The sequence below is a fragment of the Miscanthus floridulus genome, chromosome 15, assembly GCF_019320115.1.
Source record: "Miscanthus floridulus cultivar M001 chromosome 15, ASM1932011v1, whole genome shotgun sequence".
In the NCBI taxonomy this organism is placed as follows: Eukaryota; Viridiplantae; Streptophyta; class Magnoliopsida; order Poales; family Poaceae; genus Miscanthus; species Miscanthus floridulus.
Window position 1 is genome coordinate 12835424 of NC_089594.1, and position 25651 is coordinate 12861074.

Genomic DNA, 25651 nt, shown 5'->3' on the forward strand with positions numbered 1-25651 from the left:
TCAAGCGGCTCCCAAGGGAGCTGCCCGACTGAACCCCGTCGACCTCCAGAGCCTCGCAGGCGGAAAGGGCAGCACGCTTTAGCGCCTCGTGCTCCCCGATCTCGGTCTCCAGCACCGTCTGCACCGCGCTGGAGGCGTCGGTGGCCCGAATGATCTCTGCCTCAGACTCTGCACCATGGAAAATGGAATAAGGTCGAGCTAGAGAAGAAACAACCTAAGTTAGGGACGGAAGCCCACGGCGCTCACCCTTGGCCTTCAGCTCCCAGCGTCGGGTCTCGGCCTGACAGGCCTCGGCTTTCTCCTTCAACCGCTGGGCCTCGACCCAAGAGGCCTCGGCCGCCCTGGAAGCTTCACTCCCCAGCTCTGCGTCATACAAGGAAGTTAGGGAGCGAACATAAGAGGAAGAAAACAAAACAAGGGGACTCAAACTCACCCTCGACCGTCCCCCTCAAAACCATAGCCTCGATTTGCGAGGCCTCAACCGCAGCAAGGGCCTCGTTCAGAGCACCTTTGGTCAGCTGGTGCGCACTCTCCTCTGCCCCCAGCTGCCCAGCGAGGGCCTTGCCCGAGGCCGTCGCTTCTTCAGCTCGGGATCTGAAGGCATCCCGATCGCTGACGGCGTGGGTAAGCTCCTCCTCCAGCTCCTTGATCCGCGCCGCCAAGGGAGCGAGCTGCGTCTGGGCTGTGGCCGCCTTGACCTTCGCATCGGCACAGCGAAGGCGGAGGTCCTCCACCTCCGTGCTTCGTGCCGACAGAAGCTCGTTAGCATCGGCACGAAGGCCCCTCTGCCTCTGAAGCTGGTCCCAGATTCCCCTCTCCCGCCGGAGGAAGACCGACTTCCCGAGGGACCGGGTCTCGAGCTCCTGAGGAGGCAGAGCAGAGGTCGTTGATTGCGACAAAACCAAGGAAAGAATAACGTCATGCGAGAAAGGAAAACACGAACCTAGGCGACTCCGGGCAGTTCGTCGGCCACCACAGACAGCGTCGTCCATAGCGACCGCTCCGCCAGCTTGCCGTACTGCTCGAAGGTACTCCAGCGCCTGCCCTCGGCCATGTCCTCGAGGGTGAACAGAGGCTCCCCCTCAGGGTTGTCCCGGCTCCGCCATAGTACCCGCGGGTGATCCCACCCGCGGGGCTCGGGTCGCACCCGCACAAGGGCCGAGCTTCCCTCGTCTAGGAGAGGCGCCGGCTGCTCCACGGCATCAGTCTCCTCGGCGCCGACCACCTCCCGCACCCGGGAAGTGTCGTCGGAGGAGATCGGATAGACCTCTGCCTCCCGGGCACTCTCCCGCAACAACGGCGGGCCCTATGCCAAGGGCACGGCCGAGGCCTCCACCGCCTACATCTCCGCCTCCTGCATAGACGGCCTCGCCGCCATCATGATGGCCACGGTGACCTTGGGGGCTCCGGCCTCTGCAATCATGGCCTCGGCGGTCTCGGGGGCTCCGGCCTCCGTCATTGTGGCCTCGGCAGACGCAGAAACGCCGACCGCGGACACTACGGTCTCGGCGGTCATGGGCGTAGGGGCCTCCTTCACCTCAGCCCCAGAGGCCCCGGGAGCCTCGACAACAAAGGGCACGATGGCCCCATCCGACCGTGCAGGGGCCACCTCGGTAACCCCTCCTTGGGCGACCGGTTCCTTTGGGTCGACCCTCACCGACGCCGTGCCGCGTTGGATGGCGGCTTGCGCCTCCGCCACCCAGTGGGCAGAGGAGCTGGGGCTCGCCTTAAGCGCCTTAAGGGGCGCCAAGGGGAGGTCATCCACAGGCCATTTCTGACTAAAGAAAATTAACCCACAGGGTCAGCACGAGACCAAAAAAGCAAATGGAAGACACCATAACCCAGCCAAAAGTACACTTACCTTGAACGGGGTAGCCCCAGCTTCGCCACAGCAAACCTCATCTGCGACGGCGGAGGCGGCGGCGGTGGTGTCGCATCCGTATCCATCGGCGCCGGTCGGTCCTCAGCGGACCCCGACGCCCCTTTGGTCCTCTGCGGGGCCGGTGGCGTCGCCTCCACCGCAACCAGCTCCGCCGCGACTGCCGAGCTTACCAGGCTGACGGCGCGTTTGCCTAATGCCCACGCCTCGGCCGTGTCGGCCTCGGCCCCAAAGGGGGGCACCGCCGGCCCCGGGTCCGCTTCTCCTCCCCTTCCCGGGGGTGCCGGGCTGCTCGCCGACGCCCTAGGCACCACCTCCACGATGTCAGGAAGGTGGTCTAGGGGGCCTCGCCCTATCTCGCCCTTGTCGTTCCCGTCCAAGGCCTCTGTCGACAACGACGTCGATGGGGATTCCTCCAACGGAAGACCATCCTTCTGTTGCTGATGGCGGCGCTTATCCAGCGCCTCACGCGCAAGGATGTGCTTCGTGCGCTTCGCTGCCTTAGCATCCTTCCGCTTCTTCTGCGCGTCGACATGAGCGCGGTTGATCGCTCGCTGCCCCGCATCCTCGGGAACGGGCGGTGGGGAGGAGCGCACATCCCTCATCCCCTGAAGAAACGACAAACGCTCATAAGGAAACAAGGGATAAAGGGAGATTGAGGAGGTTTAGAGGCTACAGTGGCACTCGACTTACCAGCGAAAGGAACCCCCGCGACGGTCGCATCGCGAAGGGGGTGAGGTTGCCGCCCCTCAACTTCGCGTCTACCGTCTCCTCCACCTGACGATGAATTTCCTCATCGGAGAGGGCGGAGGAAGACATCCGGGTGCCCTCGACGGGCTCACCCGGCCTCATCTCAAACAGCCGCTGCCGTCGAGCCATCAGCGGCAGCACCCTCCGGCGGTGGAAGGCGGCCACGACCACAGCGACGGTGAGGCCATGGCCCCGCAGCCTCGCCAGCCCCTCCAGGAGCGGCTCCAGCTTGGGCTGGTCGACCTTCAGGACACCCCACTTCCATTTCTCCGGGCAACTGCCCACAATCCGCCCAGTATAAGGGGGAAGCCCTCCGTCGTCGTTGCAGAGGTAGAACCAACTTGTGTACCATCGGCGGTTGGAGGACGCGAGTTGGGCCAGGATGTAGAGGTGCAGGCGGTCCTAACGCACTTGGAGGGTGCAGCCTCTGGCCCTTGATGCCTTCCTCTTGCCCGACGTGCCCGTTGGCTTGGTAGTATGCCCCGCCTGGAACAGGTGGAGCCACAAATCCCAATGGGGAGCGATCCCCAAATACCCCTCGCAGACGGCAACGAAGATAGCCGCCTGAGCGATGGAGTTGGGATTAAAATTATGAAGCTCCACGCCATAGTAATGCGTGAGCGCCCGCATGAATCGGTCCGCCGGAACACCGAGGCCACGCTCGTGGAAGGAGACAAAGCTCACGACGTAGCCATCGCGAGGCCTCGGCTCCAGCTCGCCGTACGGAACAATCCACTCCGGCCTACTAGGGTCGGTCACCGGGCGGAGGAGTCCACCGTCGACAAGCGACTGGAGCATCTCCTCGGTGACGTCCGACGGATCCCAAGGGTCTGCCTCGACAACGACAACATTGCCGGCCATGAGTGCGATGGAGGAATCGGGTGCGGTGGTGAGTTTTTCTCTCTCCCCCCATGCTCTAGCTTTTTTCTCGCTTTCTCCCTAGGCTCGCTCTTCTCTCCTCTTCTTCCCGACACCCGCTGCTCTGGCGATGGCTCGACAGAGGTGGCAGGCAAGGTAAGACAAGGAGGGGCAAGACTCTTCGGGTATTTATGCAGGGAGGAGGCGAAATGAACGAGCGATGAAATCGGGGAGGTTTTCCCCGTCTGGCGCGGTTAACCACGAGCCGATTTCGGTGGCCCACGCGCCCACGTCTCCCGCATTAAATGCGAGGATAGTTACGTCTTGTCCATCGCATCGTGCTCGGCCACTACGGCAGCAGGCGTCGTTTCGCCTCCCCATGAAACCGCCTCAAAAGACGCGCCACCCGCGGCCGAGCCGATAGGGAAGATATTTCCCGCGGCCTGTTCCTTTCATAGGAAGGAACCGGGCTCTGAGCCTATTACGATCCAGGGGTTCGAAGGCTAGACCCCAAAGGGTTTCGACAGCCGCCCTAGGATAATAGAGTCAGGGGCGACTGCGGGCGAGCCTGTACGGGGCCGAGACCCAAGCGAGCGAAATGCTTGGGACGCCCAAAGTCGTGTCCGAGACCGGTAGGAAAGTATCCGAATGGGATCCCACCGTGGGGAGGCACCGAGCCATCGAGGCCCAACGAACGGCCTCGGCATCCACTAGAGAAATCCTCTGGTACTCTTGGAGTGTGTCTCTGGACTGCTAGCCATCCCCTAACGAACGGGGTTCGGACCTCCACTCAGACTACCCGATAACAGCTCATCGGAAGTGCCACCGCTCGTGCCCATCAAGGGTAGCGAGGCACATTCCACCCCTCCTTCCGAGCGAAAAGGAAGCACGAGGGTCGCATAAAAAGTTAGGGGAACCCCTGACGGCCTTCTCACCCTATGCAGAGGCTAGGGGGCTCCTCTTGCAAATATGTCGAGACCCCACGTTCCGGGCTCGCACCCAAAGGGGCCTCGGCAAACAAACCCTCACGCACGAGGGGCGTATAAAAAGTTAGGAGAATTCCCGACGGCCCTCTCACGCAGAGGCTAGGGGCTCTTCCTGCAACCTCACCGAGACCAGAATGGGCTCGGCAAACTAACCCTCCGTTCAAATGAAAAGGACATGTGAAGATCAGATGAAAGGGCCAGAACACCCAAGACAAAGACAAATAGCCCAGAACCACGCTAGAGGTTTCACTACAAACATGATAAAAGGGCGCCGAGCCCGTTACGGTCTAGGGGTTCGAAGGTTGGGCCTCCAAAAGGCTTCAACAGCCGCCCTAGGGCAACAGAGTCAGGGATGACATCGGGACGAGCCTACGAATGGCCCAGGCCTGAGCGAATGGTCGCTCGGGGCGTCCTAAGTCGTGTCCGAGACCGGCGGGGAAGTATCCGAATGGGATCCCACCGTTGGGAGGCACTGAGCCACCGAGGCCCGCGAACAGCCTCGGCACCCACTAGAGAAACCCCCTGGTACTCTTGGAGTGCGTCTCTGGACTACTAGCCGTCCCCCAGCGAATGAGGCTCGGGCCTCCACTCGGACTACCCGCTAACAGCTCATCGGAAGTGTCCACGCTCGTGCCCATCGAGGGTAGCCTGGCACATTCCACCCCTCCTCCCGAGCGAAAGGAAGCGTGAGGGTCATACCCAAAGTCAGGGGCCCCCTGACGAACCTCTCGCCCCGCGCGGAGGCTAGAGGGCTTTTCTTCTACAGCCTCGCCAAGACCCCCGCAACCCGAAATTGTGCTTGGGGGCTCGGCAAATGCAATAAGAACTACTCGTTCAGACACAAAAATGAAGAAAGCCCCTGGAGGAGTAACTCCACTCCCATAGGGGCTCGGGGGCTACACCCGGCGGGTGCGCTCGCGCGCACCCACCAGAACCTCGAAAAAAGTAACCCCAATTCTTACAGGGCAGGTATGAACCAAGCCTCGGCAAACCCTCAGGGGGAGTGCACGCGCTCCCCCTGAGGCTCGGGGGCTACTATCAGGTATCTTAGAATGGGGTACCCCAAGCAAAACATCAAAATGGGTTGCTAAATCCCCATTAAAAAAAGAAAAAGCTAGAAGGTAAGACATGGGCCTCTCACCCGCCACGGCCAAGCCCATCGGGTCCTCCCCCTCCTCGCCTCGAGCCTCGAGTAGGAGGTCTTGGCATCCTGACGCCAACTCCGCTTCACACGAGGCTCCCCAGAGAAGGCCTCAGCAAAGGAACGCCGTCTCCGCCCCGCCCGAGGCTCTCCACGGAAGGCCTCGGCAGGAAGCGTGTTCTCCGTATCGCGCGAGGCCTCTCGCGCGAGGCCTCGGCAAGGAGCCTGATCTCTGTCTCGTGCGAGGCCTCATTCTCTGTATCGCGCGAGGCCTCTCACGCAAGGCCTCAGCAAGGAGCCTGATCTCCGTCTCGCGTGAGGCCTCAATCTCCGTGTCGCACGAGGCTAACTCGTCCACGGTCCGTCGCCCCCCACCTCGGCCGACCCTCCCAATAGCGCGTCATGTCTCATTAATACTTTCAACCACTCCTGCAATCTCAGCCGAACAGTGGCTCAACGTCATAGAATGGCCAACGCGACCTGAAGTCGCATCAGCGCCATACCGGCTGGGACAGGGCATGACGGGGGTTACCGGCCACTGTGTCCTAGCACTGTGTCCACGATCAACACCTGGGACAGGGTATGACGGCTAGGACAAGGCATTGCGGGGGTTACCGGCAACTGTGTCCCAGCGCTGTGTCCACGATCGGCGCCTGGGACAGGGTATGACGGCTGGGACAAGGCACGGCGGGGGTTACCGGCCACTGTGTCCCAGCACTGTGTCCACGATCAGGGCCTAGGATAGGGTATGATGGGGGTTACCAGCCACTGTGTCCCAGGACTGTGTCCATGACCCGCCGCCCGCCCAAGGCCTCGGCACTATACACCGGGGCCTCAGCAATCTCGGGGTTCGTGCCTGCCGAGACCCCCCCCACCGTAGTACAAGCCTCGGCACCGACCAGGCCTCAGCCTCGCGCACAATCTATCCACCGAGGCTTGCACGTTCGCCGCCACGTCTGCTCTGAGACATTCCCGGGGTTCCCACGACGCACAGGACCTGATGGGACAACCACGCCGCTCCAGTATTCCAAGGACGGATCGCTCCTACGACCACGTCGCCACCGGAACGGGCCATAGGGTTCGGACGTGCCACTCCTATTGGCACGATGTCGCATAGTGATACATGTACTGCCCTCGTCCTCCCTTCAACTATAAAAGGAGGGGACTTGGGCCTCTTAGAGGAGGAAGAAGAAAGACTGGATAACACAGACACACACGCAAACATTCCAGCCACTTGAGAGCAACGTCTCAGACAGCCCACTCACGCCCTGCCAAGACCTGGGACTAGTTCCCTCTCTCCCTTAGCTTGTAACCCCCTACTACGAGCACTTCGGTGCAAGGAATACAAGTTCTATCCCTCAGACTGGACGTAGGGCGTCGATTGCCCGAACCAGTATAAACCTTGTGTCTCTTTGCATCACCATCCGAAATCGGGAGCACGCAGAACAAATTCACTAGTCGGTCGAGGACCCCCCGGTCCGAAACACCGACACTAAGTTTGGTTTTAAGATGATCTATAAGCATGACAAGCAAAGAGTACAAGGCTATTTGATTGTGGAATGTACTTTGCACATATTTGGTACTCAAATTGAAAGATCAAGATCAAATTTGAGATGAAGTTGAAGGTTAAGTTCTAGTGACTATTGGAAATCATTAGGTAGAAAGAAAAGGACTTAAACAAGAAGAAAGAAAAGGACTTAAATAAGGAATCAAGGCTACTCATCAAGTTAAGTCTATCACTTGGATCAATCAATCAAGTTATTTCAAGTGAGTGTCAAAGAATGGTTCTTGGAGAGAGGTCACTTCTCCCTAGTGTAGGGGCTTGCCGCCTATGTGTAGGTGAACCAAGTGTGGTACTTGGAAGGCTAACATGGAAGTGGCGATCCGAGAAACATTTGAGATGCTTAGTTGAAGCAATCAAAAGGGTTGATCAAGAAAAGCAAGCAACACCCAAAAGAGAGTTAGTCATTATATTTCAAGTGGTATTCTCAAATTGATACTCTCATGCAAGCAAAGATCAAAAGATAAAGCAAGCCAACCACAACAAGAAAGTGCACTTGATCATAAGTGGTATTCATTTCATATGGGTAAAGAATGAAATTCAACATGATATCTATTGGTTTTCACCAAGCTTATAATTGGACTTCATATTGCTATTGGAGTAATGAATTGGAATCTATGTGACTATCCTCTACTCCAACATAGCAAAGGTATCATTGTAATGTGCATGATCATTTCATCCCTTACTAGTATGCGGTTAGTGCATATAGTACATGCTTCATAGGATCATGCATAACAAATGAAATGTTTAAATTCATAGCCTACCACTATTGTTTGAATGATTACTTGATCTAGTGGTTAGTATATGAATTTGTTCATGAGCTAGTAATCCCAAGTACTTGACTTAATTTGGATTGCTAACAAGTGACAAGTACAACATTGGCAAGATAACCCTTGCAAGAGGTGTGAAGAAGCTTGTCATTGGTTTAAACCGGACTTGGAAGCTTAGGCAAATCAATTTAGTTCAAGTCAATCATAGAAGCTCATGATAGTGATAAGAGTACAAGCACAAGACAACAATGCAAATGGATATCTAGTTTGTATGTTTCAAGTGGTATCTAGACTCAAGTATTTCATCAAGAATCTACAAATGATGACTAGATCAACTCACAAGTGATATCCTATAAGTGGTACTCATGAAGATAGCAAATGTTCAAGAAATGGTTCTTATTGATAAATCAAACAAGTGGTTCCATACTAGAAGATTCTCTCAAATGGTATTCACTTCCTACAAGTGGTATGAGTTACAAGTGGTATCTATAAGTGGTGTCATTCCAACAATCAAGTGATGTCCATAAAAAATGCAAGATTCAAGCCTCAACCATCTACCCCAAATGCATACCTTTGCATCAATGAGAAGCACACCTTTATAGAAATTGATGACAAAGGGGGAGAGATTGTACAAAGATATGAAAGCTTGATTGAATGGGGGAGAGATTGTACAATGGGAGAGATGAGATATAAAATAGAGGTTGGACATGAACATGGACAAAGAGGGAGCAACATTGGAGAAAAGAGATGGATCAAAATTCTTGGACAAGAGAAGCACACAAGTAGGGGGAGCAAGCTCATGAACTTTGATTGATTGCATTTGATATGTGCATATTCATGTGCTTGCTTGCATTGCATAAGCTTTCAAATTCAATATGCATGCTATTGTGGTGTATGCTAGTTGTAGAACTTGAATGATGATTTGATAACTAGCATGCATAGGATGATAGCTAGACACTTGGTATGCTTTACAAGTAATGCTAGTACCTTGCTTTTAATGTTGATCTCATGAGGTATCTAGTGCTTTTTATGTCCAAGTGATATCTAGCTAACCATGGTGCTAAGGATGAACTTAAAGGTGCAACTCCGATTGGTACACGCTTCAAAGGTTTATTCTATACACCTTAGCATCATTTTGTAGTGATTACTCTCCCACAATTTTAATCTATGCATATGTGCGAGCTTCAAATCAAACACTCTAGCACATATGTAGGGGGAGCTAATACTACCATCTCAGGTTTGTGGTACTTGTCCAAAATCATTTTCACATGGTAAAATTGCTTGGGCAAGCAACATGAATCCAAAAGAGCTTAATTTCCATATCTTTGTAGAGTTGTCATCAATTACCAAAAAGGGGGAGATTGAAAGGTCCTTGTTTGGTTTTAGTAATTGAGTGACAACCTAGGTGGACTAATTGTGTTTATGTGAGATACACAGGTGATTAGTCCACAGGTACATGTGTGTGAGCAACATATGCCATGAAGGTGAAAATGGCTTGGAGATGTTGCAAAGCTCACACATGTGATGATGAAGGAGCTTAATGCACATGAGACATGACATTGAGTCATGTGATCAAGGTGGAGAAGATCAAGACAAGACTTGGCTTGATGGACCGGTTGCAAGTGTGAAGGGCAAGTCGAAGGCTTTGGAGTGATGGACTGCGTGGTGATGAAGCTTGAGCAAGACTTGGCGCCGATGGATGATGGCAACGGTGAAGAGCAAGTGGAGTCAAGATCGATGAACCAATATGATCACGTGATGATATGAAGTGGATCATATCATTGTTGATCATGTTAGTGCATGTGTTGCATCAACATTGGAGGAGATGGAATGGAATGCGCAAGGCAAAGGTATAACCTAGGGCATTTCATTTCACCGGTCATAGGTGTGTAGAGAAGTTTATGACCAGGTTTAGGATAGATGGCCGTACTATCCAGAGGGGCAAACTTGTTTGCATATCGGTCATCTAGTGCCACTCGAGTGATCTAACTTTACATCGTCGCTAGGATCGAGTGACGTGGCAAGTTGAGTGACTAATCCTTTGAAAAATGATTGTGAAAATGCTAACACACATACACATGATAGTGTACACTTGATAGTGTTGGCATATTTGCAAAGGAGAAGAAGTTGGTGATGAAAACAAGTGAGTCGCGCTGGTTACAGAGTGACCGGATGCGTCCGGTAGGGTGACCAGACACGTCCGGTATTTGGCGGCGTACTCAGCGACCGGACGTGTCCGGTCGCCATATCGGACACGTCCGGTGTGAAGCAGAAAAGGCAGTGTTCGACAGAGCGGTCGATTGGACGCTGGCAGCATCCAGTCGTCCGTAGGTGCTTACTGGACTCGATTGGACGCTGAGGCTCAGCGTCCGGTCGGTTTCTAACTGTCACGTCCGGTCGGCCCTGGAGGCTTACTAGACTCAACCGGACGTAGCGGTCGAGTGTTCGGTCGGTTCGTGCTGAGCATCCGGTCGTCATGTCAGAGAGCCGTTGGAGGCAACGGTCGGACACGTGGTGGTCAGGCAGCTACCGGACACGTCCGGTATAGCGACCGGACGCGTCTGGTATTTGCGATCGGCGTGTCCGGTGCTACGTCCGGTCGGCCCGAAAAATGCCCAGTGAAGGGGTAACGGCTAGTTTAGCCCATGGGGCTATAAATAGAAGTGTCCTTTGGCCATGGCCATAGCTTTGAAGAGCTGAGCACCTTAGGGGACTTTGTGTCCATGCTTGAGAGTGCTTAGGAGCCCTCCATCTCACACATACTTGATAGTGATCATCCGATTGTGTGAGTGAGCGATTCTAGTGCAATTGCATCATGAGGTTGCATCGAGTGGCACTAGGTGATTGAGTTGTAAGCCGGTGGTGCTTGTTACTCTTGGAGGTTGTCACCTCCTAGATGGCTTGGTAGTGGTCTCCGTCGAAGCCCGCAAGAAGCATGTGCGGCGCTCCGGAGAAGTGCTTGTGAGGGGCACTTGTGCTCACCCTGCGGGAGTCATGAAGAGCAACTTTAGTAAAGCGTGTCATTGAGGTACCCTCACTCAAGGGGTAGGTTCTTGCAGCGCCCGACGTGCGGGCTTGGCGGGTGATGCCAATTAGCCGCCGAACCACCAAGTGAGCGGTCGACACAACGGGGACTAGCGTGTTGGCAAACATATGAACCTCGGGAGAAAAATCATTGTGTCAACCTTGTTCTTCCCATTAGTTTGCATCCCCGTTACACAAGCTTGTGATTACTTTCATATACATTGAGCTTGTGTTGTTGCTTTTGTAATTAGTTAGCTTGTGTAGCTTGCTAGTTACCTTCTTGCTTGTGTAGCATAGAAGTAGCTCCATTGCGTGGCTAATTTGGTTTGTGTAACCTTGTTAGTCACATTGCTTAGTTTGTGTAGCTAAGTAATTGTGCTCTCTAATTTGGCATTGGTTGCCTTGTTATTGAGCATTGCTAGTGAGCTTAGTTGGCTTTGTGCTTTTGCTTACTAGCATGTGTAGGAGCTCCCTTGTTGCTTAAAGTACTAGTGGCCTAGGTTTGTGTGACCTTGCTTCTAGAATTGGTTAGGAGAGCTCTAGCTAGCCTGGCACCTTTGTTGCTTAATTAGTATCTTTGGAAGGTGCTAGAGAATATAGATAGAGGGGTGTAGGCTTGGCTAGACCGATAGTTATTAATTCCACACTTGTTTTGGTTAGCCGACATGATTAATTTTAAAAAGGACTATTCACCCCCCCCTCTAGTCGCCATCTCAACCCTTTCACCAGGTCTCAGCAGGAGGTGCCTGAGAGGAACGCCTGGACAATCTCTGAGTCGTCGATGCTGGGCAACTCGGTGCATTGCTTGGAGAAGCGTCGGATGAAGTCTCGGAGGGACTCGTCCGGCCTCTGGCGACAACTCTTGAGGTCCTAGGAGTTCTCGGGGCGCACGTATGTTCCCTAGAAATTCCCGACGAAGACCTTTACCAAGTCGTGCCAGTTGTTGATCTGTAGGGGAGGGAGGTGTTCGAGCTAGGCTTGCATCGAGTCTGACAAGAACTAGGGGAGGTTGCGGATGATGAGCAGGTCATCATTCGTGCCGCCTAGCTAACAAGCCAGGTGGTAATCGGCCAGCCATAGCTCGGGGTTGGTCTCGCCACTTACTTTGAGAGGTTGGCCGGTTGCCAAAACCGGGCCATGAAGGGGGCGCTGCGAATGGCCTTGCTGAAGACTCGAGGGCCAGGTGGCCCAGGAGAAGGACTGTGGCCCTCCCCACTATCGTAGCGAGTGCCTCGGTGCGGGTGGTAGCCTCGGGCGGGCCCATCATTGCTGTGGCGCCATCGCCTGCTGACCACATCGTGGTCGCCTTGCGCCTTGCGTTGGTCGCCGAGGCGGTCATGCGCCGAGGGGGCCTTGTCGGCTGTCGGTGCCCGAGCAAGCTCAGGACGAACCAAGGCCTCTCTATCCTGCCAAGGTGATGCCGCGGGTAGTTCTAAGGCACCCCCGCGCCATCGAGAGGTGGAACTTTCAGCCTGCTGTACCGCGGCGGTCTCGAGGAGGTCTCGGAGCTCGCCGTAGACCCGTCGCCCCTCTGTGGTAGTGGGTTCGGGCATTGTCCGGAGTACCATCGCTGCTACCATGACGTTCTGGCTGGCGTGATTGAAGATGGGGGGTTGTTCGCCCCCTTCATCGTTGTTGATGCGATGGTTGACGTCGCGAGCCCTCCGTCGGGCTACTCCGCCATCACCGCGACCCCGCTGCTCTTGCTCGAGAGTGTCTCAGAGTTGCTGCAGAAGGAGTCGGTCTTGTTCGACCTTGGCCTGAAGCTCATGGAGCTGCTCCAGGTTTAGGCGTCGAAGTTCCTCGTGGGGCGGGGAGCGATTGCCTGCCCCTTCGTCCTCATCGCTCGTGCTCGGCACCCCGAGCTCGACATTAAAGCACTCGCGAGTGGGACTGTAAGTGTCTTCATCATCAAAGTAGGAGTAGCCAAAGCAGTAGTCGCTCGCGGCCATGAAGCGACGCATGGCTTTAGGGTCGCGAAGCCTAGAGAAGTCCGCTTCGGCCCACGCCTCGTCCTCCTCTAAGGAGTCAGTGTGGGTGTGGGCCAAGGTTGTGGCGATGAGGTCGAGGGCAAAACGTTGGTGGCGTCTTGGGGCTCTGCGTGAGCGGAAGCGTAGGTGGAAGCATAGGTGGCGGCGGCATTGCTCAACCCGAAGGGGTACGAGGATGGTGCCATCACCGGGCTCCGCTCCGCCGAAGTCGACTCCTCAGGAGGTGGCGGGGCAGAGCTTGATGACGGGGTGGTGCTGCGCGCCACCGGCGTCTTTCCCTTGCCCAGGCTTAAGATAGACAGGTCCCCATCCAGGGATTCTATACCAACAGCCGGTATGGGACACTGGCAAAGCGTGGTGTGTCGCCCTAAGCTCACGCGGTGTCGGGGTGGTCCCGCCCGCGTCGTGCCTGGTGAGCGCGACAAGAGCGGCGGCCCGGGCACCGCCTACGCCTAGGCGGCTGGTGCGTGATGTCATCGTTGGTCGATGGGGCTCTGGGTGGGAGGAGTGCCATATCGTACTCGGATCCTAAAGCCATGAACTCTAGGCTCCCAAACCAGATCACTGTGCTGAGATGCAGTGGTCGCACGAGGTCTGCCATCCGGAACTTGTTGGGATGACTAAGCTGACATGCAGTATGTCCCCTACTTGGCGCGCCAACTATCGGTGTTTCGGACCGGCGGGTCCTCAACCGGCTAGTGAAAATATACTGCGTGCCTCTAATCCTGGATAGTGATGCAAAGAGACACAAGGTTTATACTGGTTTAGGCAATGAGTGCCCTACGTCCAGTCTGAGAGAGTGATCTTGTATTCCTTACACCGAGGTGCTTGTAGTAGGGGTTTACAAGCAGGGCGAGAGAGGGAGCTAGTCCCAGGTCTCTGTGTAGTGGCGTGAGTTGCTTGAGATGTTGATCTCTTGCAGTGAGGAAGAGTGTGTGTTACAGAGCATTACACATTGCTTGCACGTGTGTGTGTGTCCGTGAGCCTATGTCTCCGTGTGCCCGTGAGCCTAGAAGCGGCCCCGGTCACTCCCTTTTATAGTCGAAGGGAGGCATGGGGGTGATACATGGATTTGCTATGTGGCGTTTCATGAGCAGAGGCGGCATGTCCGAGCCCTGTAGCTCATCACTGTGGTAGCATGGTCAGTGGAGCGGCCTTGTCCTCGGTGCACTGGAGCGACGCGCTGGTCACGCCTGATCCTGTGCGACATGGGAGCTCCTGCGTCTTGGCGTAGGGTATGGTGCGTATTGTAGACGATGTGTCGGTCGCTGTATGTTGACAACGTAGGGAGCCGAGGCCCAGTCGATGCAGAGGCTGAATCATTGTGGGGGGCTCGGCGGGCACGAGTCCCAAGGCTACTGAGACCTGAAGCGGATAGTCGAGGCTCAGAGGGAGCAGTTGGTCTTTGTACGTCAATTCTGAGGCTATAGGGACCCGGACATGACTCTCCATGCCGTGCTGTCCTCGGAGCAGGGGTTAGGCAGCACAGTGCAGCACGGGTGTCAGTCGTGGGCATAGTGCCGAGCACAGCGGCCGGTAACCCCTGCCCCGTCCTGTCCCGGACGGCATGGCGTTGATGTGACTCACATCTCATCGGCCACTCCGCTGTATCGAGCCGTCGTTCGGCTGATGTCGCAGGAGTGGTTGAACGCGTTAGTTGGACGTGATGTCCTGTCAGAGAAGTCGGTCAAGGCGGAGGCGACAGGGTTGTTGCCGAGCCAGCCTCGAGCAAGGCGAAGAATCGGTACCTCATCCGAGGCCTTACGGGCGGGGCCTCGGGCGAGTCGGAGAATCGGTACCTCATCCGAGGCCTTACGTGCGGGCCCTCGGGCGAGGCGGAGAATCGGTACATCGTTCAAGGCCTTACGGGCGGAGCCTCGAGCGAGTCGGAGAATCGGTACCTCGTCCGAGGCCTTACATGCGGGGCCTCGGGAGGCCTTATGGGCGGGGCCTCGGGCAAGGCGGAGAATCGGTACCTCGTCCGAGGCCTTACGGGCGGGGCCTCGGATAAGGTGGGGGTTTGCCGGTGGTTGTCTCTTGGCTTCGATATTTACAAGGTCTAAGCGATTTTTTCTGTCCTTGCTTAGGGGACCGCTTTTTATGGTACCCGGCAAGGATCATCTTGGGGAAGCGTGCAAAACGTTGATCTGGCCACCCTAGACCTGCATTTAGGGTTTAGGTTTCGTGGGAAGAGAGGGGGAGACAAAAGAATGCACCAAAGAAAGGAGAGAATGGAGGAGGACGAAAGAAGGGGGCTGCGGTGCGGCCTTATGTTGCCAGACCTCGGCATTGAGTCACACCGCGCCGAGGTATGAAGATATGCGTTAACTAAGCCCACGCCGACCTCTTTGGGACCCAGTGCCACGGTAAATTTACGACAACAGTCAGCGGTGATGTGGCAGTGCCTCAGCGTTAACTGAAAATGCGCCGAGCCAAAGTCCACGGCGTCAGGTTCTAACACGCCGAGCATTTGGTCTATTTTTAGAAAATGCTTCACCAGAGGGTCATTTGTAAAAAATGTTTTCAAAAAGGACCAAAATACAAAAATTTCACTCTCCTGCATAGACACGAGCATTCTTATTTATGCAGATATACACATCACTACATCAGCATATCTGCACATGTAATCACAGCAGTCAACTATAATCGATTGCTTCACATGGTTGAGGCTAGTCTCAGTGGGAGTTTCATCAGAGTTTCATTTGCATTTAATGAGCTGTCACATAAGCGTTTTTTTATTATGTGACAAGGATTTTAAGAAGAGAGAGAATAAATGAGTTTTATGGGGATAAAACTCTCTTGGCACGAATATCAACTTCCTTTTAGTCATGAAATTTAATGTCTATAAAATTATAGAATGAAACTCTCCATTGAGAGTGGGATTTCATTCATGTTTCATTTCATTCTTCATGACGTGGCGGTCTTGAAAACAACGTCATGAAACTCTCTACTGAGATTGGCCTTATAAAAAAGAGATCTAGTTTCTAGCATCACTTAACACTAGTTTGTGCTAATAACTTTTATTATTAATTAACATCTGTTCAGTCAAATAAATACCTTGAGGGACTTGTTGTCTGGTTATTATATTTTCAGGCTTAACATGCATGCTTTTTTTTTATCATATAAAAGGTTTGCGTGTCTTTGTATTAAGATAAAAAAAAAGTTTAATACAACACGCTTTAGCGGTGCCCTAGATGATCATGAGTGCAATACATGGATATTCGGACCATCTCTAGTGTACTGAAGATTATGTTATTATATTGGACACTTATCAACCTGACTAGCGACACCAGCTATGAGGCCTGTGCCCTGGCTGCCGAGCGTCGGCGGCGCCGCTTGCGAGTGCTCACGTCGCCGTCCGGAGGTGGGGACATTATTACGTCATCAATTTTAGAATCCGCCTAGTCATGTTTCGTCCTTTTATTTTCCATAAGGCTGCACAATTCGTATATGCCAAAAGTCGACAAAAAAATCATTTGACCTACCTAATAATTGCTCTACATCAGTTTTTTTAGACCGATTGGTCTAGGTATTTAGGCGCGCTTCGCTGCACACGTGCGCGGTGGGTTGGGTACTTATACGTGCTCATCGTGGATCAAACGTCGGGTACATACACACAAATAAGGTCTTTTGTTACCGGAGCCTTTTATGCACTCTGTACCTAGCTAGGAGTATTATTACTCTTCCATCCTAAAATAAGTGTTGTTTTAAATTTCATGTCGGTCAAATATTGTTAATTTTGATTAGATTGATTAAAAATATTAGCAACATTTGTATCTTTAAATAAATTTATTATGAAAATATATTGTATAATCTATCTAATGATACTAATTATATATATATATATATAGTCAAAGTTAAAAAAAAAACTTGACACCTCGGGAAACGAGAATGACACTTAGGAAGTACTGTACACGAAGCAGTAGTCAAACTTGACGCACAAACTGCTTGTGTGCTCAAAGTACAGATCGACCGGTGGAACTCTCAAGTTAGATGAAACGCCTTGCATTGTAAGCCGGCAGGGTAAGGTCGTCGCAACCAAAACAGCGCCGTAGTCTACTCCGCAAAACCGAAGCTGAGCTCGTTAGGGCGTCCTCAATGTCTGGCGAAATCGCTATCTGAGTCGGACACAATCTGTCGTGCAGTACCGAAAAGGATGAGAAAGAAGACGCTCTAGCGACGAACACCGATTTCGTTTGTTCCCAGACGGCGTGAGAGCGCGAAATCCAAAATGCGGCTGGTACTCTACATGCGGAGAGTAGGAGGAAAAAGAAAATAAAATAATATTCTTCATTTTCTCTTGCACGTCAGTCGGCGAAGTCGTCAGGGCACCGGGAGGAGGTCCACATCCCACGGCTCATTAGACTGTCTCCAACGATGCTACCCAAACACAAAATAGGTTGTCTACGGTGTTTTTGGGTACCAGAAAGATGCTCCAACGGATGACCCAGACACAACGCACATTTTGCGTTCAAGCCGATCCGATACGCAAATAAACGTCTCGAAAGGGAGACGACGCAAATGTCTGGCGCCGCAGAGGTGGGCCCGCGGCGAGGCGCGGCTCGCAACGGGGCGCGGCCGGCGCTTCCAGGCGAGCCGGTCGGATATGCTCGCCGCCGCCTAGATCCGGCCACCACGAGCGGAGATCCGGCCACCAGCGGCGGATCCGGCCACCACGAGCGCAGATCCGGCCACCAGCGGCGGATCCGGCCACCACAGTCACGGATCCGGTTGTGGAGGAGGGGCCGCAAGCGAGAGAGAGAGGGAGGCGCCACGCGGCACGCCATGCTCCGAGTGCCGTGGTGGAGAAAGAGCGCCGCCCAGTTGTGCTCCCCATCCCGGCCGCGCCGTGCTCCTCGCGCCGTGGTGGAGAAAGAGCGCCACCCGGTGCTCCCCATCCCAGGCGCGTCGTGCTCCGCGCGCCGTGCTGGAGAAGGAGTGCCGCCGCCGTGAAGAAGGAGCGCCGCCGTGCTTCGTGCTCCGACCGCCGCGCGCCGTGGAGGGGAGGAGAGAGGGCGTCGGGCTGGGGGCGCCGCTGGATGGAGGGGAGGGGAGAGGGCGTCGGGCTAGGAGGGGAGGCGGCGTCGGGCTGAGGACTTGGAGATGGGTGGGTGGCGAAGAGCGCGAGGAAGAAGAAGCTGATTTGCGTTGGGCCTGTTGGAGAACGTAAGTTTTAGGTAGGCACCCATTCTACTGTGCATCACCTAAATCAGGCGAATGGGTGCCGTATTTAGGTCTCATCGTTGGAGACAGTCTTAGTGGATCCATTATCCATACGCAGCGCCGTGAGACGCGCGGCTTCGAACGGTTATTTATTTATTTATTGAGCGCTGATTACAATACTATAATTATATTTATTCTGTTCGCTGGATCGTTTCTGTGGCTTATAAGCTGACTGATGCTGTTTTATACTGAGAAAAAAACACTATATCATAATTGATAAGTATGACTGATATGCTCAAGTAAACAGGGTGATCGACTGATCGTCGTGAATTGCGATGCCGTCGACCAAACAACAGCATCGATCGGCACCATCGCACCAGTGACCATCATCATCGGCACATCATGATGGAATGGCAGGGTTGTTATTATCACAGTCACATGGTGCATTTCTGTGCCTGCATTAAACTAGACCCCGTCCGAAACCGGAAATGGAGGCGCCCCCCCGCACCGTGCAAGTGCAACTTCCAACGGCCATGAGAGTACGACACATTGGCACTGTCACTACTCTGATCAGATGGCTTTTCCTCCTCCTCTGCTACATGTGACCTCTATCTGCTGCTGCACTGGAGCTGGGGCTGGAGCTGAACCTGAGAAGCGAGCACAGTGGCATCCAACATGCCGGCACTTGATTCAGATACAGATACAGGTGCCACCGTGCCAGGGCCTGCTGGCCTACTGTCTTTCTTCTTGTCGTTGGTCGTTGCACTTGCACAGGTACTACTCCGTAGGTGGGTAGGTAGGTATGGCCCGGCCGTGCGGGCTCTTTTTTTTTCAGCTACATACAGAGACAAGCGAACAGAGGCAGGGCCATGCTCCTACTGACCCGCACCTGCATCTGCATGCCGCCGTTTCAGTCTGAAGTTTTCGATCCGTTGAGAAGCGAATAACACGCGCAACTTTATATAGTTGTTGCACAACCAATTTCATCATTTATGCTAAGAGCCATGCCACACGGGCTGGCCCATAAGAACCTTTCCAGAGGGCGGAGGCTAAGGAACCGGAGTTGGTTTGGCATGTGGAGCAGGAGTAAGAGTGAAAAACAGATGTGAAACTTTTTGATATATGTTTGTTTAAAAGGGGTGTAAATGTTACTGCATTCGAATCCGGTTACTTTGAAATCCGATCAATTTTGATTCACGCGTAATGTCACAAATGATAATACAATGTACGGACGTGTTTTTAAAAGCCTTAAAATGATTGCGGAGGGAGCAACCAGAAATGGCATTTGATTATGCATTCATATGGCGCAGCCAAATGATCCCTCACTCTCTCTCGCAGCCCTCTCCGCCGTGTCTTGCGCCATCTCCTCCTGTATGGCTGCATCGTCCCTGCCGCCTTGTGCTTCCACCTCTTCCCGGGCCGCCGGCCACGCCAACAAAGCGCCATCGTCGAACGGCGGCAGCAACAACACCGGGCTGCAGCTGGAGTTTGTGGCGGAGCCCGTGGAGCTGCGGTCCATGTCATTCGTGGGCACGAACGAGTACTTGGCGCCCGAGATCATGTCCGGGGTATTAAGATAGGGTTAGTTTTTAGGGGACCATGCACCCAGCCAAGTTGACACTTGGCTTGTAATCCAAGTAGAAGGTTGTTAAAATATTGTTGTCAAATCTATTGTAATCTTGATCCCTTGTACAAGCCACATCATGGGACTGTTCCTAGCTATATAACACGTAACCGAAAGACTGAGAAGGCATCTCATTCACCCCATTTTGACATGGTATCAGAGCCTCACTCCTAGCGGAGATCACCCATGGCGTTCCCATTCTGCTTCTCCATCCTTCAGCTTCTCCGTGACAGAGAAGCTAACTCGCAACAAGCACCCACTGTGGAAGATGCAAGTGCTTTCAACCCTTAGGGGTGTGCAGCTCGCATCCTACATCGATCCATCTCCTCAGTCACCGTTGCCATTCCTGGAGGCGAAAGGAGACGACAAGAAGGCGACACCTACACCAAAACCCGACTACGATCCATGGATCGCAAAGGACCAGACGGTCCTTAGTTTCCTCCTTTCCTCACTATCCAGGGAAATTCTTGGGCAGGTGCCTACTACGGTGGCGTCTGCATCGGAGGCATGGGCGGCCATCGAAGGGATGTTCGCATCCCAATGTCGTGCTCGTGTTATCAGCACGCGGATGGCACTGGCGACGACATCCAAGGGGGCATCTACATTCAATGAATACTTCGTGAAGATGAAGGGCCTTGCGGACGAGATGGCATCCGCAGGCAAGAACCTAGAGGATGAAGAACTGGTCTCCTACATCCTGACCGGTCTCGACCTCAAGTTCAACCTAGTAGTGTCTGCGGTCGCTGCTAGGGTTGAGCCCATTTCAGTGAGCGAACTTTACACTCAGTTGGTGAGTTTTGAACAGCGTATGGAAATGCACAGCGAGGGATCCAACTCCTCCGCTAACATGGCGGCCAAAGGTGTTCGCGGTGGTGGCAACCCGTCACATGGTCGCAGTGGTAGTGATCACAATAGCTTTGGTCGCGGGGGCTGTGGCCGTGGCCAGGGAACACCTTCATCAGGCGTCATCTGTCAGCTGTGAGGAAAAGAGGGGCACACCGTCCTTCATTGCTTCAAGAGGTTCAACACCTCTTTTACTGGCCCTCCGCATAAGAGTGTAGTGTTGGCCACCACATCATATGGGATAGATACAAACTGGTACATGGACTCCGGTGCAACAGATCACGTGACCGGAGAGCTTGAGAAGCTCGCTGTCCGGGACAAGTACGGCAGCCACGACCAAGTGCACACCGCCAGCGGGTCAGGTATGGAGATACGTCATGTTGGATCTAGTACTTTGCATTCCCCTAATAGTACTATTCATCTGAATAACATCCTCCATGTTCCAAAAGCCCACAAAAGTCTTGTTTCCGTTAATCTTCTTGCTCATGATAATAATGTTTTCCTTGAGTTTCATCCTAATCATTTTTCTATAAAGGAACGAGCAACGAAGAGGACACTCCTTCAAGGCAGATGTGAAGGAGGGCTATATCCTCTCAAGGTCGACCAGAATAAACAAGCGCTAGGCATCGCCAAGGCATCTGCTTCTTTGTGGCACCATAGATTAGGACATGCTTCCAATCATGTAGTCCAGCAAGTCTTGAATCGCCACATGCTTCCTTTTATTAGAGATTTCAATAAGCACGCTGTTTGTGATGCGTGCCAAAAAGGGAAGAGCCATCAACTGCCTTACCCTTGTTCCTCAAGTGTGTCAACTAGTCCCATGGAACTCATTTTTTCTGATGTTTGGGGTCCTGCTCTAACATCTATTGGTCGAAACAATTATTATGTGAGTTTTATTGATGACTATAGCAAGTTCACGTGGGTTTATCTTTTGCTTCATAAATCTAAAGTTTTTCAACGTTTCCGTGACTTTCAAAACTTAGTTGAGCGACAATTTGATAGAAAAATCCTAGCTATCCAAATGGATTGGGGAGGAGAATATCAATCCTTAAATTCTTTTTTCCAACATATTTGCATTGCACATCATGTCTCTTGCCCACATGCTCATCAGCAGAACGGATCTGCTGAATGGAAACACGCCACATTGTAGAAGTAGGGCTTACTCTTCTTGCTCATGCCTCCATCCCTCTAAAATTCTAGGATGAAGCTTTTACCACTGCGGTATATCTTATTAATCGCCTTCCTTCTAAAGTTATTAACAATGAAACACCTTTTGAGCGGCTCCTTAAACAACAGCCAGATTACTCTCTTCTTCGTGTTTTCGGCTGTGCATTGTGGCCAAACCTATGCCCTTACAATACACGCAAGCTCCAATTCCGCTCCAAGCGTTGTGTTTTTTTTTCTCGGGTATAGTAATCAACACAAGGGTTTCAAATGTCTCAATCCATCAGAGGGGTGGGTTATATATCTCGAGATGTGGTCTTTGATGAGCATGTTTTTCCATTGAGTATGTTGCATCCTGACGCTGGGGCGCGTTTACGTGCTGAGATTTCTCTCCTTCCTGAATCTCTACTTAATTCTAGTACTAATTTTGGGGATGCAAATTTATCTGATCCACATGTTCGTAACTGATTTCCTGCTAATGATATAACCCGCTCTAGAAGAATTTTGCCTGATGCAGTAGCGATCCCTAAAGAAAACAGCGCAGATTGGTGTTTATCTGGCTACCATCGCATTTGTCCCCCCGCTGGAGGCAGCGCTGATCCTGAAGATGCTCCACCTGCGGCAGATTCGGGTGTAGGGGGCACGCAGCGCGACAGCATCATCTTCGAGGCCCCGCTGATATAGACTAGGCCCGATCTTCTGAAAGGTATGATAGCGTCGATTGGTGGAGACTCGACGTTCATGATCTAGGCTTCGAACCAAGACTGATTCGGACCCCCACAACCGTTACACCACTGCTCCGTTGGTTATCAACCACGCGAACGCGATTGACCTCGCCGAGAAGGCTTTCCTGCAAGTGAATCGAGAACACAAGCAAGAACGAGATAAACGCAATCTGAAATTACAAATAAATATGAGGCTTATGATAATGAGAAAGAGTTCAAGTCTTTATTCGAAAGGACTAATCGCCACAGGCGAACAAGATCAAGAACTGGGGCCCTAGTTCACAGCAAGCAGCCTTGGCGGCACAGTTGCAGCAAAACGATGTCTGTTTCACGAGGAAATCAAGAACCAGTTTATGGCAGACTGGTCCTGGAGGCCGAGGCAGACTCGAACTTTAGTTGCTTTGGGCCTCCACCTCGAGGACTCGAACCGAATTAGCCTTAGACCTCCTTTTTGACTTGGACACCCTCGCTGACCTCCTACCCCTCCATGCCATGCACCAAACATGGTCATATGCATGGGTGTCATGTCCTCATCATCCTCCTCTTCTTGACGAAAAGCCATCCACAACGTCGATTGTGCTTAAAACTGATCCTACACAACGCAAAGGAGAACGAGGTTGCGAAGACAAAGAGAACTAAAATAATTGTGAGAAGGAACGTGACCATGTTTCTAAGTTTCTAGCATGACATCTCGCATAAAAATTTCAGCAAGCATGTAGACTCTTTGATCTGAATACACACGATGTATGTCAACACTATCCTGCAAAAGATTAGAACTAACCAAAGACAATGCAGGAATAGATGGTCTAGCAGACATAGGTAACAACCAATAATGCTTCCCTTCTTGGAAGTGAACTTGTTTCTTTGAGGAACATGAGAAAATGTTTGTATTATTATGACTGCCCTCTAAACGATCATAATCTTGTACAATAAAAGGAGAATTCATATTACTATGAATATATACTCGATGTATCATATATTGTTCTTTATTGTTATATTTGCCAATAACATGATATGTATGTTTAGAAAACCAAGGAAAATCAGCACATTTAAAAAGGCTCTTCTCCAAACAATCTAGGTTACACAAAACATCAAATTCAATGTAACCCAAAGTATGTAAAGAAGATAACAGTTTGAGCTCATCAGTTTTAGTAGCAATATGAATAATATTTTCAGCACAAGTGGTTGATTCCAAAACATGTAAAACTGAACCATCATCAACCAATTCATCTTTATCACAAGGAACATCAAGCAAATCATCTTGTGACAAAGGTAAATCAAGCAAAGGCTTCACTAAAATTTGCTCTATCATAGCATGATTGGTGGAAAAATTCAGAACATCAAGAGAACTCTCACCTTCCGTGAGTTTAGCATCGTGGGTTTTACCTTTGCTCTCATGTTCAGCAGGAGTAATAATTGATGGTTCTAAATTGTCACATGAGATTGTGAGCATCTCATTTTCTGTCACGTCATCCTTGCTCTTTTGTACATTGTCCTGCAAAAGGTTAGACATAGCAGGAGGAATAACAAGAGATTGATCTAGTTGATGCACCTCATCATTTGAATTAATTACAAGAGATGGATTAATAAAATTTTCTCTCATAAGATCTTTTATATCATTCCAAGTTTGAGGTTTATCAGAAGGATCTAAAGACTCCCATCAAGATAAAGCAGAATGTCGCAAAACACTAGATGCATTTTTTACCTTCCCCCTTGGACACATAAAGCGAGTAGCAAATATGTTATCTATGGCAATTTCCCACTCCATGTACTCATCAGCACCTATACCATCATAAGTCGGTGGATATGAACAACCTGTCATTGTTAGAATCAAACAAGAAAACACACAAGTATATATTTTCCTATGAACTACTATAGGATGTGGACAAGGAAAAACAAGGCACTCAACTCTTAAGCGTCTTACCACGGTCTTACAAGTGTTCTTACCAAAGCAACAGGCGGTGCAATCGGTCGGTGACTGTGATACCGTTGTAGCTTGAGTGTAACAGTTGCAAGGTGAACCTGTACTTGGTTAGAAGAAAGTGAAGCTTGGACAGGCACAATATAGTAGCAAGGAATAGCAATAATTTAATTCAGAAATTGCAAGATTGAAAAGTAGTCCCAAGCTAGTCTATGTCGCTGGCCTAAACTCGTCCCGAACCTAGTTCAAGCAAGCAATACAATACAACTCAGCACAAGGACTCAAAAGGATGCAAGCACTTCTGAACTTTTTTTTCACTTCTTTATTTTTCTCTCTTTTTTAGGTGCAGCTTTTTTCTTCTTCTTTTGGTTTTGCACCTCTTTGCCTTTTTCTTTGTTTTATGTTTTTTTATCTCACAAAAGTGCCGCACATAAGAGATTAGACTTTAGATATTTCCACCGTGGAAGAAAAATACTTAACCGAGGAAGTCGTAGAAGGAATTGCTAGACAAAACAAACTCAATCACGCAACCCACTCTGTGACTATTTCAGATCCAAAGAAAAACTAGAGATCAATCTGATACAAGCCACACTAGGAAACAAGACTTGACACTAGACCAAGAACAAGATCAGAACACAACGAACACTAAGACGCGGCGAGGGACGACAGTTCAATAAAGCAAACTGAAATTAAAAAAATTGCAAAGGCACAGCGGGGCTATAGGACTAGAATATGTGATAGTGTATGTTTTTTGGCTTTTTGTGGACTATAGGTAAAACAAAAACAGTAGCAATCTAAAGGAAAAAACAAAGTTATACCTAACGGTCAACAAGGTCTCTGATACCACTTGATGTAGACTAGGCCCGATCTTCCGAAAGGTATGATAGCGTCGATTGGTGGAGACTCGACATTCATGATCTAGGCTTTGAACCAAGACTGATTCGGACCCCCGCAACCGTTACATCACTGCTCCGTTGGTTATCAACCACGCGAATGTGATTGACCTCGCCGAGAAGGCTTTCCTGCAAGCGAATCGAGAACACAAGCAAGAACGAGATAAACGCAATCTGAAATTGCAAATAAATATGAGGCTTATGATAATGAGAAAGAGTTCAAGTCTTTATTCAAAAGGACTAATCGCCACAGGCGAACAAGATCAAGAACTGGGGCCCTGGTTCACAGCAAGCAGCCTTGGCGGCACAGTTGCAGCAAAACGATGTCTGTTTCACGAGGAAATCAAGAACTAAACAA

The 25651-nt window shown here is 51.5% G+C and overlaps 1 protein-coding gene and 1 non-coding gene across 2 annotated transcripts; one reads left to right on the forward strand and one right to left on the reverse strand.

Annotated features, from left to right (window-relative positions):
• Positions 1–1339: 1339 nt before the first annotated feature.
• LOC136507011 (uncharacterized) lies at positions 1340–2698 on the reverse strand. The gene is made up of 3 exons (XM_066501874.1): positions 2573–2698; positions 1862–2487; positions 1340–1778 (listed from the first exon to the last, which is right to left on the reverse strand). Exons 1-3 carry the CDS (start codon positions 2696–2698, stop codon positions 1340–1342), a joined length of 1191 nt encoding a protein of 396 aa, XP_066357971.1.
• Positions 2699–20411: 17713 nt separating this feature from the next.
• On the forward strand, positions 20412–20550 carry LOC136509729 (small nucleolar RNA Z247). Its single transcript, XR_010772473.1, has one exon. It is a non-coding gene; the product is annotated as a small nucleolar RNA Z247 (small nucleolar RNA).
• Positions 20551–25651: the final 5101 nt, after the last annotated feature.

Excerpts from the sequence above, each read along its gene's own strand:
- LOC136507011 (XM_066501874.1), bottom strand. The coding sequence starts at position 2,698 with ATGTCTTCCTCCGCCCTCTCCGATGAGGAAATTCATCGTCAGGTGGAG. Across the intron at positions 2,488-2,572 it reads CGCGGGGGTTCCTTTCGCTG|GGGATGAGGGATGTGCGCTC; the intron begins GTAAGTCGAGTG and ends TCGTTTCTTCAG. Across the intron at positions 1,779-1,861 it reads CTGGGGCTACCCCGTTCAAG|TCAGAAATGGCCTGTGGATG; the intron begins GTAAGTGTACTT and ends AATTTTCTTTAG.